This window comes from Sprattus sprattus, assembly GCF_963457725.1.
Source record: "Sprattus sprattus genome assembly, chromosome: 7".
Taxonomy (NCBI): domain Eukaryota; kingdom Metazoa; phylum Chordata; class Actinopteri; order Clupeiformes; family Clupeidae; genus Sprattus; species Sprattus sprattus.
The window spans coordinates 34,900,466-34,915,139 of NC_137926.1; the positions used below are offsets into that span (position 1 = coordinate 34,900,466).

Below are 14,674 nucleotides of genomic sequence, written 5' to 3' on the forward strand. Positions count from 1 at the left end.
CATTTACAAGTAGGCTAATCACATCAGACAGCGTGTATTTTAGACACTGTTGTTTAATGGTATTTTTTTTTCGCCGTCAAGCAAGGAATTATGCCATAACACAATGTTGCCACTCAACGGTAAATCGTAAGAATTATCCCCTGAAGCAATTCAGAACACCTCAGTAAGCCCACCGTCTTCAACTATGTTGAAGGGGTGACAGTCACCGGCAACCCAAACTGATACAGCTTTGGTAACTTTTTTCACGGACTGGTCTAGTTATTTTCCTAGAAACGTCATGGAGTGTTGGTTGGCGATCATCTAACCTGGGGTTGCTTTCAGTCGGGTGCTTTGCATTAAGGTGATGGCTTAAAGACAAGCTGCTTCTGTGACAGCTAAATTCAGCTTGACAAATGCCTCATACAACTTTTGATTTGTCGATAGTTCCGTCATTTTGCCTCTTAAACTGAAACTTTCCGCCAAACAATCCCTTAGCTCTCTCCATATTTCACTACCGTCTCGGTCTCTCCTGCCTAACTGATAGTGATGTGTCGTTCTTGAACGATTCCTTCATTTTGAAAGAATCCTTACAAGGACTCGGGAGTAACGAGTCCTCTAAAAAAGAGATTCGTTCTTTTTCTCATGACCATGCATCTGGACTGTTGCATAGGCTAAGCCAAGGAAACAGAAATGATTCGTTGAATGCAGGTCACGTGAAAAATGATCCAAAGACCCGTATCCAAAGACCCAGTCGGAAAAAGAACGTCATTTCATTTCTGTTTCCTCTACCAGTACTGAGCCTTTGCAGGTCATGTGGAAAAGGATCCAAAGACCCGTATCTGGCATATGAACGAATCATAGATCCAAAGACTTAGTTGGCAGAAGAACGAAACATAGATCCAAAGACCCGTATCCGGCAGATGAACGAATCATAGATCCGAAGACTTTGTTGGCAGAAGAACGAAACATAGATCCAAAGACCCGTATCCGGCAGATGAACGAATCATAGATCCAAAGACTTGGTTGGCAGAAGAACGAAACATAGATCCGAAGACCCGTATCCGGCAGATGAACGAAATGTTGATCCTAAGACTCGGTTGGCAGAAGAACGAAACATTGATCCAAAGACACGGTCGGGAGGTGAACGATTCGTTCATCTGCCGGATACAAGTTTTTGGATCATTTTTCACGTGACCTGCATAGGCTCATCATGGCTAGAGAAAACAGAAATGATTTGTTCATTTTGACTGGGTCTTCGGATACGGGTCTTTGGATAATTTTTCACGTAACCTGCATATGCTCAGAAGAGGAAACAGAAAGGACTCGTTCACTTTCACATGAATATGATGAGAATATGATACGTGTTTGCAGTGGACGTATTAAGGCCAGGGAATTGGCTATAAAATGTTGAACAACACCCCCCCCCCCCCCCGCCCCCCTTAGAATGAAAGAATGACTCCAAAAAAGCTTTGTTCTTTTTACTGAACGAGATTCAAAGATTTGAGTTGGTAAAATGATCCGAACTTCCCATCACTACTAACTGACAGCAGGCACGTGCCAGTTTCGTGTCAGTGGTCAACGCACACCGGAAGTAAACAAAGTTGCGTTAACTGCATTAAAGTATTTGTATCACATTAATCTCGGCCACAATACATTCACTTCGGTATTTTGGAAAACATTTGCCACTCTCCATAGTTTTCTCATCTGGGATTTCTTCTGAACTTCAGAAGACTTTCAGAACGCGAAATAGCAGTGGTAACTCTGCCGGAATCTTCCCGAATGAGATTCCTCAATGCGATTCCGCAAATAACCACAAGATGGCCTTGTCGAAAAAACTGTCTGTGTTAAAAGTGTTAACGGTTGAATTTGTGAGAACCTGTTGGTGATTGCGTTCACGTCATCTCTACAGACATCCTTGGATTAAAATAATTATAATTATAATAATAATAATAAATACGAGAATATTTGTATCATTAACAATTACGTTTCACATTTATAGTCATGATTCTACAAGGTATTAGTTATTGTTACACTAGGTCTCTATTGCTCGTAGCTTGACTGTTCTCTCCCTTGTACGTCACTTTGGACAAAGGCGTCTGTTAAATGACTGAATGAGAATGTAAATGTACACGAACACTGCAAATGTAAGTGAATAAATAAATAACCACTAAACCCAATTGCGTTAAAATAGCCATAGTGGAATAGAATGGACACATATACATCCTGCAGTACCTCCACATCTGCACTGGTTAAGAAAGATCTGCGTTTTTTCCTCGCTTTACGCTTACGAGGTGCTTTCGTGTTGATTCAGGAGATTCCGACAGCACACGTGGCTATGGCTGCGTGCCCTAATAAGGAGCTGGCGGGGCGTGTATGTATGCAAATCCACTTTCACGAGAACCCGCATCAATTTAAGAAACTAATCCGAGGGAACACAGCTGAGAAGACTTCGGCTGCTTATGAACGCATTTTCAAGCGTGCGGGAATGCAGCAGAAGCGTTTCCTTTACGTTGTTTTTACGAAGTCGTGTAAGAAACATTTCTGAAGAATTACAGAAAATGATCGAGAATGAGGCCCATTGCTCTCAATTTAAAACCAGTTCTTCATGGAAAATTTGAGAAAAAAAAAAAATTGCGGCCCAATCAATAGTGCTCCGCGGCCCATTCCATGGGTTGGGAAACCCTGGTCTACATAACACAACATGTACAATTGAACATGAGAGCACTATAGTTGAAGGCAAAGTAGGGATGGAGAACACTCATAACTAGCTGTGCTGGTACAGAATGAGACAAGACAAAGAGGCAGAGGGAAGGGAGGTCAGTGCTGGAGGGATGGGGCTAGGTCAACTGGCATGAGATGGAATGAAACAGTGGAAGATTAGTGGGGAATACCAATAACTGGGGAGTAGCACTGGGGACGAGCTGTAGACTGAGACTGGCCTTGTGTTGAGCCCTCGGGCATGTTAAGGGCTGCTGCTGGGAGTCTACCTGTTGAGTGGTAGATTTGGAAAAGATCAATTCCTTATGCTGTTGGTTGGGTCTTTCCACAGTGGCAAAACATCTCACTGTCACATCATACTTAACCTAGCCTGAGTATTATGACAAGGGGTGCACTACAACCATCAGAAGCCACAGCCACTTAAGATTCCTCTTCTTGTTCGCAAACAAAACTGGTTACCATCTGTCTCCTCTCAGCACACTGACCAATACAATCCAAATACATATATACATATATCTCCAATTGCAAAATCTAAAGACTGAAATGTTGGATTGAAATTGCTTACAGATAAGTACATAGACCACATCTGAATCTAAATGGAAACAGCATGATATGCACATTCTAAACAAAGAAACAAATTGTACACTCAAAGAGCAAATACATAATACATAAACTGACAGAAATGAACGAGAATCTGAATGACTCATTACTGTTGACAGAGAACTGTGTATGGTAGCGATATGCACCTCAAGAGATTGGGCACTCGGCACAAATTGCTTCTGCTCCGGTGGAAACTGCAAACGATGGTGGCATGGGTGCCTCTGCCTCAGTCATTAGTTATCAGTCAGTGTGCCGTTCAGATAAGGAGGTGGCACGGCCCCCGGAGGAGGAGGAAGGGAGAACCAGGGAAAGGGTCACTGGCGGCAGGAGATGATTGGCTCTCGCTGCCTCGGTGGAGCAGCAAACATATGGAGGGAACCATCCCACCCTGGATATCATCAGCTTGTCCTGCTTCCCTCAGGGAGATGCTTCAGGTCCATAACAGCACAGACAGACAGATGTTTCAGGTCCATCACAGCATGGACAGACAGACAGACGTTTCAGGTCCATCACAGCACGGACAGACAGACAGACGCCTCAGGTCCATCACAGCACGGACAGAAAGACAGACGCTTCAGGTCCACCACAGCACGGACAGACAGACAGACACTTCAGGTCCACCACAGCACGGACACACAGACACTTCAGGTCCATCACAGCACGGACACACAGACAGAGAGACGCTTCAGGTCCATCACAGCACGGACAGACAGACGCTTCAGGTCCACCACAGCACGGACAGACAGACAGACGCTTCATGATCACCACAGCAGAAACAGACAGACTTCAGGTCCACCACAGCACGGACAGACAGACAGACACTTCAGGTCCACCACAGCACGGACACACAGACACTTCAGGTCCATCACAGCACGGACACACAGACAGACAGACGCTTCAGGTCCACCACAGCACAGGCACACTACAGTTTCTACCCCAGAGCTTTTCCCTTCTCAGCTGCTGTGAAACAAAAGTTTAGAAGGCAAAAGGTGTAGAAATGTTAACTGTAGCTGTGAAGGTAGAGGGGTGAGGAGCGACCTTCACTTGCCAAGCTGATAGAAAGACGGAAAGAAGTAGGAAAGGATAACCTATATGAAACTTCAGAATAGGGAAGATGGAATTTAGACTAAATGTAAGAATAAACTCAAGTCTTTAATTCACTGGCACTCGCATAGATGGAGGGGGGAAAAAACTCCTCAAGCAACAGAGCCATCAGCTTCTGTGAATCAACCGCTGCCAGTACTTGAGAGAAATTGATAATTATCGATGTCCAAATTTGACTAGAAGCATGTAGGTACAACACAAAATGTATTATTGCTAAATTGACAGATACATTTCACGGCCCCAAAACATGCAGAGGTGCCTGGGTAGAGATGTAGCTATGCTGGTAAAGTGATAGATGCACTAAAATGATTTTGGTTATAATTTCCTTTCTTTGTCAATCCTCCCTTCGCCGAGGACAAAGGAATGAAGGACAGACATTTATAAGACCTTAGGTGTGCTTGCTCAGTTTGCTACATGATTTCCAAACAGGAAACAGTTTGGGATGTACCCTATTTATTATCATGACAGGAAATGTTTTCATTCCAATAGCCTTGAAATCACGTAAATAAGCACTATATGTCATTTTGTTTTGCTTTGTTTGAACTGTGTTCCTGGTACTATCTGTCACCTCCTGTTCCTAAGGCAGATCCACACCATTTAGAGCTTCATAAGAGCTCCATTTGCTTTGGATTTCCTCCATTCAGTGATGGCTTGAAATTGCACCTGCTTTCTCTCAATTGAATATTATCGTCATTTATCTATTGATGTTTCCTTTTTATTTCAATTTTTATTAAAAGTTTTGTATTATGTTTGTGCTTCATTTTATGTTTGCTTTGAGTACATAATTCATTTCATGCCCTCATCACACCCAGCGCCCTGCATGCATCTATTCCCCTTCCATGCATTTTTAAATGGAATGACAGGTTGAGACCCACAGACATTGAGATGAGTGTCTCAGGTCCTTTTCAGTCTGTGATAGCCCTCAAGCCCCAGGGGTTAGGGACACATGTCCTTCTGTATCCCTGCTTAAATCCATGAGTCTGTTTTGACCTCTCACAGCCAATCTCAAACATATTACTCATCAACCATGCTCCATTTCAGATGAATTTAATGAGCTGGAGATGTTCCCCATTATACACACAGTATCTCTCCTTCAGAAGCACAGGCCTTAAACACTAAGTGTCTACATGAAAATGATTTAGAAACTGAACCTGAACTGATCATGACCTCACAGCATCAAACAACAGCAGATCAAAGTGGGAGCCATAAAGATAAACGCAAACAGGGATACCAACTAACTCAGAGCTGGTTGAGTGGCTAAGGGTCTGGGAAAGGAGGCTGTTATGTTGATCACCTTGGGGTTTACAAAGGTGCAGGAAAATGTCTGCCCTAATGTCTCCCTAATTACCACTTTGCAGTACTTTGAAAACTAGAATTCCAAGCAATTATTGCTACCATGTAATTTAATACACCATGATTCAGATAGATGATTCAATGCTGCTTTTTCATTTCCACTTAATGAGATTAAGTTCAACAGCCCTAAACAATGTCATACTGTGGTGATCTAGCGTGGAAGGAGGCGTTGGGAGGTAGATATCTCTATTCTCATACTGTAGAGATCTAATGAAGGAGGCGTCGGGAGGTAGAGATCTCTATTCTCATACTGTAGAGATCTAATGAAGGAGGCGTCGGGAGGTAGATATCTCTATTCTCATACTGTAGAGATCTAGCATGGAAGGAGGCGTCGGGAGGTAGAGATCTCTATTCTCATACTGTAGAGATCTAGCATGGAAGGAGGTGTCAGGAGGTAGATATCTCAAAAATCCAAAACTCCAGCAAGTCCCAAGAAAGCCATTTTTCGCATCAGCAGTGTGGAAGCTTGGGTGTTGGGCTTGGTCACCGGAGGGTGAAGCACACAGACTCAGTGCTGGTGTGGAGGCTTGGGCAGCGGGCTGGGTCACTGGAGGGTGAAGCACACAGACTCAGTGCTGGTGTGGAGGCTTGGGCAGTGGGCTGGGTCACTGGAGGGTGAAGCACACAGACTCAGTACTGGTGTGGAGGCTTGGGCAGTGGGCTGGGTCACTGGAGGGTGAAGCACACAGACTCAGTACTGGTGTGGAGGCTTGGGCAGTGGGCTGGGTCACTGGAGGGTGAAGCACACAGACTCAGTACTGGTGTGGAGGCTTGGGCAGTGGGCTGGGTCACTGGAGGGTGAAGCACACAGACTCAGTGCTGGTGTGGAGGCTTGGGCAGTGGGCTGGGTCACTGGAGGGTGAAGCACACAGACTCAGTGCTAGAGGGGAGGCTTGGGCAGTGGGCTGGGTCACTGGAGGGTGAAGCACACAGACTCAGTGCTAGAGGGGAGGCTTGGGCAGTGGGCTGGGTCACTGGAGGGTGAAGCACACAGACTTAGTGCTGGTGTGGAGGCTTGGGCAGTGGGCTGGGTCACTGGAGGGTGAAGCACACAGACTCAGTGCTAGAGGGGAGGCTTGGGCAGTGGGCTGGGTCACTGGAGGGTGAAGCACACAGACTTAGTGCTGGTGTGGAGGCTTGGGCAGTGGGCTGGGTCACTGGAGGGTGAAGCACACAGACTTAGTGCTGGTGTGGAGGCTGGGGCAGTGGGCTGGGTCACTGGGGCGGAGAAGCACACAGACTCAGTGCTGGTGTGGAGGCTTGGGCAGTGGGCTGGGTCACTGGGGCGGTGAAGCACACAGACTCAGTGCTGGAGGGTAGGCAGCAGCTTGGCCACTGGCTCATTGATCCTTGGGTCCGTTCTTCTTGCCCTCGCTGGACTCCAGTGTCATTTGCTATGTTAGGTGACTGCTTTCGGCACTGGAGCTGGGCAATCGTGGGCTGGGTAACCAGGCTCGTCACACTGGTAGCAGCAGTCGGTCAGCTGGGGTGAACGTTGGCCAGATGGTCGGGGCTGTACTTGGCAGACCTCTTCTGCCTCCTCCTTGCAGAGGGGAGTTCCATTACCCATCCCCAACATGCTACAGTGTGATAGTTCAGCTACAAAACCTGCCTCTCTTAGCCTCAAGTGGGCTTAAATTATTATTACAAAATGACACGTTTGTTTGGGGCGAACAACTGTATTATGATTTTAGCTATAACCCAGAGATTATCTCACTTTAAGCGTGACCACTACACCATAGGAATCCCAGGCTGCCTCATCTAATAGCACAAGCCCCATTGCTGGCTGCTCAGATTGCAGTGCAGAGGCTTTAATAATGCATGCAACTCAGCCTCCTGAGATCCACATTCATAATTACGTCCCGCCCCCCTCTGCGCCTCCCTCTGGCTCCACGGCAAGTGTTTATTCTGAATAATTCATTGCCTTGAATGATTTTGCAGAACAGGTTAATATTATGTACACTGCCTGCTTTAAGAGCGAGTGTAATCAGTGAGAGAGGGCAGCTGTGGCCCAGGGTGCTCCTGTGGGTGCTAGGTCATATGTCTGACTGATCCTGTGAATGCCAGGTCATATGTCTGACTGCTTGAGCCTCCATCACCTGGGCTGACTAACAGCCAGCATCCTGCTCACGGGCAGAAGAGATGGATTTTTAGTCTCAGGACACCATCCATCACTTGTCTTTTTCTCATTATTTGTTCAACAGTAATATTATGGTAGAACTCTCTTGGGATAATTTCTTCTCTTTTACCTAGGGGGCAAATTCAAGGGCAAGGGGGCATTTTCATATAGAGCAAATAGCAATGCAGTACCTATGCAGAATACATAAATACTCTCCGTCTCACACCACAATAGCGTATACATCTTTATTAAAATGATGCTTGTTCAAAAACCTGCTCTTCACTTTCACCCTTGCAGGGAGTGCCAAGACCCCGGTTGTGTTCAATGAGAACGGAGATGCTCCTGGACGATATGACATCTTTCAGTACCAGTCTTCCAACACATCAGGAGGAGAATACAAAGTCATTGGTCACTGGATAGACCGATTACATTTAGATGTGAGTCATTTTACTGTTGTATACATCTCAACACTATAGAAATGCAAATGAGATGGAAACCACATCTTCCCTGTGTCTTTCCGTTCTGTTATGTGAAAAGAAAAAATATACCGGTGAAAAGAATCTCATAATTGTTACCCTTCTAGACATTCTTGCCAATGTAATTATCATGCCTACAGAAGGGCTTAAGGAAATACAGGTGGGAAAAAAACTGGAAAGCTGTTATCCAGTCAGCCAATTATGTTGAGATGGACCAAATGTTTTTAAGAAGTGTGACCTATTGCAGTAATAGAAACACTCAAAACGTCCAGTGGACCATGTTAGAACTGTTGAAGACAAAGATATCATTGCATTGTTATTATAGATTTAAATAGAGTCAGCCAAAGTGACAACATGAATGTCCACCTCTCCCCATAACCAGATGGATGTCCTGCAGTGGACCAGTGGAGACTACTCTGTGCCCTCCTCTGTGTGCAGCACACCTTGCCAGACAGGTGAACGCAAGAAGATTGTGAAGGGCGTGCCATGCTGCTGGCACTGTGAGATGTGCGCTGGCTTCCACTACCAGGCCAGTGAGTTCACCTGTGAGCTGTGCCCGTACGAACAGCGGCCCAACTTGAACCGCACCGGCTGCTCGGCCATCCCCATCATCCAAATGGACTGGCACTCGCCCTGGGTCATTCTGCCCATCTTCCTTGCCGTGCTGGGAATCCTGGCCACCATGATTGTGATGGTCACATTTGTGCGCTACAACGACACGCCCATTGTCCGAGCCTCAGGCCGTGAGATGAGCTACGTGCTGCTGACGGGCATCTTCCTGTGCTACGCCATCACCTTCCCCATGGTCTCCACGCCGGGCCTGGCAGCCTGCTCCTTCCGCCGCATCCTCCTGGGCCTGGGCATGAGCATCAGCTACTCGGCGCTGCTGACCAAGACCAACCGCATCCACCGCATCTTTGAGCAGGGCAAGTGCTCCGTGGCTGCGCCGCGCTTCATCAGCCCCCCCTCCCAGCTGGCCATCACCTTCAGCCTCATCTCGGTGCAGCTGCTGGGTGTCTTCGTGTGGTTCTTGGCCGACCCGCCAAACACCGTGATCGACTACGGCGAGCAGGGCACCCAGGACCCATCCAGTGCCCGCGGGACGCTCAAGTGTGACATCTCGGACCTGGCTCTGATCTGCTCGCTGAGCTACAGCATCCTCCTTGTTGTTACGTGCACAGTGTATGCCATCAAGACTCGTGGGGTCCCAGAGACCTTTAATGAAGCCAAACCCATTGGATTTACAATGTATACCACCTGCATTATATGGCTGGCATTCATACCCATCTTCTTTGGAACAGCACAGTCAGAAGAAAAGGTGAGGTTGAACAGATTTTCCAATACCTGATTTTGGGTCATTGGTTTGGATAATTAGGCGATGGTTCATTTTATGTGACAGGAATAATAAGATGATGGTTCTAGACTGTTAGTGCTAAAACAATGAGAGCTCCTGAATAATAAGAAACACACACACTGGTATATTCAGTGCCTGTTCTCTTCAGGAGAATCCTCCATTATCCTCCTTATTAGCCATCCATATACTCATGTTTAAACAATGAGGATTCCAGATTTACCAATATAGACAATTGTGGTGAATGCCCTTACCTGTAAAAATAGCCTCCAAGACTCCATGATTTAGGATAGGAATCTGAATGTTTTGGGCTTCCTATCTTCCTATGGTGCTGATATATTTTCTTCTCAATTTTGAAATAGTAATCTTATGGGCCCTCATTATTCAGCGACAGTCGACTTCAAAAACTAGCCCAGCTGTGTGTCTTAGAAAGAGACCCATAGGAATGTGGAAGCCCCTTAGAAATGGTGTTGCAAATTGGTCGTAAAAAGCTTGTCTAAAAATGGTTTCAAAGTCCCTTTTGTCACTGGAGATTTCCTCCGTGTGCAGTGTCAGTCAATTTATGTCTGTAATGTCCAGGAATTCAGTGGAGAATCAGATTCAATAATGGCACTTTGCTGTTTTTCCGCGCTGTGTTCTCCACCAGAACTCATTAGCATGGTGATGCTGTGAGTTTTGGAAGGACTTCAGTTGTGCTGTCGTATTTTTCCCAAGTGTGCTATTTTGCCCTGTCACTTGGTAGCTGTCTCTGTGTAACAGACTCAATGATCAGATCAGTGAAACCAGAACAGACGCTGACAGTCCCATGATGGCTCTTCCCACTTCAGCTGGAATGCAGATCTGATCTCGTCATTCTGCACCATGTACTTTCAAAAATACACTATGTGTGCACAGGAAAGACTTCTACTCTCTTACATAGTCAGATTCATAAAGGATTTACAGGCCCCACTTGTTTCCAGGAGAGCAACACAATCATCTTAATTTGAGCGCAAACTACAAGTCAGCTATGGCTCTGTGCACACACTCCACTGGCTCTCTCTGTGTTAGTGTGATGCTGCTGAAGCTGGAGATCCTTTAGAGCCAGTCGTGCTAGTGACAGCATGGAATCACTGGGATGAAAATGATTAATGTTGTCTGTTTTCTCATGTCATCCAATTATGGAATCCACTTGTTTGAATGGTTGTTTCCTTTTGTTGTAGATGTATATTCAGACCATGACACTGACCACATCCCTCAGCCTCAGCGCCTCTGTCTGCCTGGGAATGCTCTACATGCCCAAGGTGTATGTCATCCTCTTCCACCCGGAGCAGAACGTGCCCAAGCACAAGCGCAGTTTTAAGGCCATCGTGACCGCTGCCACCATGACCAGTAAGCTCAGCCAGCTGGCCAGTGAGAGGCCCAACGGTGAGGCCAAGACAGAGCTCTGTGAGCCCAAGGGAAGCAGCTGTAAGTACAGCCCCAGTTGTAGAATATTCTTCCTTGTCTGTGCAGAATGACCCATTTATTCATTGTTTGAAAACGAGTGAGCAGTTCTTTTTTCCCATTTGCATTTCAGCGCCACCCTCAAAGAACACGTACGTGAGTTACACCAACCACGCCATGTGAAACCAGAGCAGTGCTTCACACACGGATGCATGTAGAGTTGGATCTCACTTGGTTCTTAATGAGGACACGTCTTACTCAAGAGGGCGAAGAGAGATGGACCCCCTATGACTTGCAATCAGGCAGAAGAGAGTGCCCTGCGTAAAGGGTTTAAAGGCGAACGATAGTGAGGATGGAAAAACAAGAGCTGTCACAATAGTTCTTAAATTTGGTGTAAATATTCAGTGGCTGTCATGATTTTAAATTGTTGTTGTCCAACAGTGTCTGACCAGCATTATGAAAGTTATTCGTCATTGCTAGCAGCAAAGTTGGATTATAGCCCTGAAATCTGAATGTGTATGACTTAAGCATGCCATTTTTTATACAAATCGTTTATTTATAATAAAGGAATGTTTTGTACATGTGTGGTATTTTTGGGTGTGCATTTGGGGGTACATATAATTTGATCAAACATGACCTCAGTAACAGGAATTTGGATAAACCGGTTTCTTTGGACTATGAATAAAAATGAGCTATTTTACTCAATGTCTCTGAACGTATTACTTTTAATGATATCTTGAGGGGATACACAAAAGAGGAATGTCTAAGGACATGTTCTAGGAAATTCTCTTCTCCCAAAGCAGTTTTCTACTCTGTAGATATAAGATCTTATTTCCCACGTGGTTTAGAAAACTGCCTCCTGTGCTATTTTCTAAATGACACAGAGGGAAACTACTAATCAACAAGCAGATGACGATGGTGCAAAATCACAGAATGTCCACAACAAACAAAACATGTTCTTGCATGGCCATAATATTAACACCTGCTTGTCTTGTGTTTAAGTATTTGATTAGTATGGAAACTGTAAGACAATTCTGTTGTTAGTACCTCACCTTCAGTCTACTACATTTTGTATGAAGGCATCCGACAACAGATCCATACAATGAGAAGGTTGTGGTATTGCATATTTCTATACTTACTGCACGGCTTGATCCTAAAGCCTGTGGTTGTAGTTATTCATTCCTAATATAATATGAGTATATTGTGACAGTAAGTAAAACATAACATAACAGTACTCTACCTATCAGGTTAATGAAGACCAACTCCAGTTTGACTGAATCCCCCAGTAAGGCATCTGTGTTGGAGAGAGCAATAGAAGCACAGAAGTCAGGACTGGTGCCCTTGATCTATGGAGCAATAAACAGCAGATAGTGAGCACACATGAGCAGTTATATTAACTGGGTACATGTTTGGGCTTCCTCAGGATGCTCTCAAAACACACTGAAGGCAGCTGGACTGACAAATGTTGTAGGATGTTTTTTTTAATTTGTAACAACATGACCATAAGTACATTATATATTTTGTCATTAAAATGTTATTCTTGGTGTCTATTTGTATATGTGTCATTCAAACTTGAAAATGAAATGGAAGCTCCAGATGTGAAATTTAATTTGTATTGTGGTAGTAAGGTATGACACTCGACTCATTACAGATTTCAGTTCAGTTTGAAAGGACTTTAGGGGGTTTAGTCAAAAGGCCTCCAGCACCTCTATCAAATATTGATAGCTACCAGCAAGGTTGATAAATAGCCTGTATCAGCCTTTAAAATCCTGAACCTAAGTTTGTCCTACTAGACAAGATAAGTAAGATCTTCAACAGAAGTATTCAGAAGTCGCAGCCTTGTGACAGCAAACAACAGAATGAAACAATTGCAAATCTGTTCAGAATGACAAACAGATTTCTCTTGCAATACACTGAACAATGGAATCCTTTGATTCTCAGACAATGCATATTAGGATCTGGTCTGAAAACTACAGCAAACACTATGCAAGTAAGGTCAGTGACTCATCAGACAGCGGAACCCTGAATAGCTCCTCTGAGCCCCATGGCCACTGAATAAAGTAGCATCATAAAAGCTGTGAGACTGCCATCCATTTCAGATCATTATTGACTGAAGAAATACAGTGAACAGTTTGCCAAACCACAACATTCAAACAATAAGCTGATTTTTATTACATCAAATAGTCTTCACACTAATGAGGACATCAGTACTGTTAAATGAGACAGCCTCACAGGTATTATCTTAATAATGACAGTGACTATTTTGGGCATTTCAAACTTGCAATTATACAGTAGCATGCCGTTCAGGAAATTAACATTTGAATATACAGTGTATATACAAAAGTCTGAATATATATACAAAACTCTGAATATATATACAAAGTCTGAATATATGTACAAAAGTCTGAATACATATACAAAAGTCTGAATATATATACAAAACTCTGAATATATATACAAAAGTCTGAATATATATACAAAACTCTGAATATATATATATACAAATATGAATATATATACAAAAGTGACAGTCTGAATATATATATACAAAAGTCTGAATATACAAAACGAAGTGTGAATATATATACAAAACTCTGAACTCTAAAGCGCTCAATCCGTCTGTGTCCGTCATATTGGATTGAGCGCTTCCTATTAAATCAATGGTACCAAAATGTTTGTAATTACGTATTTTCTGCTTCATGAAAAACAGTTTTTCTGTTATATTGTAAAATTAAGACATTTCTCACTGGAAATGCAATAATAACACGTTTATTTTACACCGTTTGACTTCACGAAGGATATTTTTAGAGGCAAGTTCCCCATTGACTTGACTGGGGTCTCGTCAAAACCTTTGTAATTCCTTGTTTTCTGCTTCATGAAATACTGTTTTTCTGTTATATGGTAGGGTGACCATGTGACTTTAATACACACATGAAAATGAATGCCATCTCCATGGGTATCTACACAAGCCAGAGTCAGTGGACTAAACCCAGTCAGAACCATCTCCATGGGTATCTCCACAAGACTGAGTCAGTGGACTAAACCCAGTCAGAACCATCTCCATGGGTATCTCCACAAGCCAGAGTCAGTGGACTAAACCCAGTCAGAACCATCTCCATGGGTTATCCACAAGCCAGAGTCACAGGGCTGCCAATGTTGAGTTTCTTCAGTTGGTGTGTGGACTGAGTTTTCATGCTTAGAGAGTCTTAAATGCCACAGTCATTTATGTTTCTATACCAACCCAGAGGTCAGTCTGATGCTAGTGCTGAGGACTATAATTCTATTCAATTCAATTCAATTTTATTTATACAGCGCCATAACAATACAATTGCCTCTAGGCGCTTTACAGAGCCCAGAGCCTGAACCCCCTTAGTGCAAGCACAATGGCAACAGGGGCAAGGAAAAATTCGTGTTTATGCTGGGGGATCACATTGAAGAGACCCAGTTTGGCATTGACAACCACCACTCTGACTTGCTTACATTGGTGGTGTCTGTATTTCACAGAATACGGCGGCACCACATTGCCAAGCTCGCATCTCTTGAGCTTCAAAA

General features: G+C 44.3%; 1 protein-coding gene across 1 annotated transcript in view; it reads left to right on the forward strand.

Moving 5' to 3' along the window:
- LOC308368587 (metabotropic glutamate receptor 8-like) overlaps window positions 1-11,305 on the forward strand; it is a gene marked incomplete at both ends in the record, with an annotated part of 38,871 nt that extends 27,566 nt beyond the window's left edge. The window contains 4 exons of the mRNA XM_080842786.1: window positions 8,171-8,310; window positions 8,732-9,667; window positions 10,900-11,146; window positions 11,256-11,305. Coding sequence (XP_080698912.1) covers window positions 8,171-8,310; window positions 8,732-9,667; window positions 10,900-11,146; window positions 11,256-11,305 — 1,373 coding nt within the window. The remainder of the gene's footprint in view (window positions 1-8,170; window positions 8,311-8,731; window positions 9,668-10,899; window positions 11,147-11,255) is intronic.
- Between the last annotated feature and the right edge of the window lie 3,369 nt (window positions 11,306-14,674).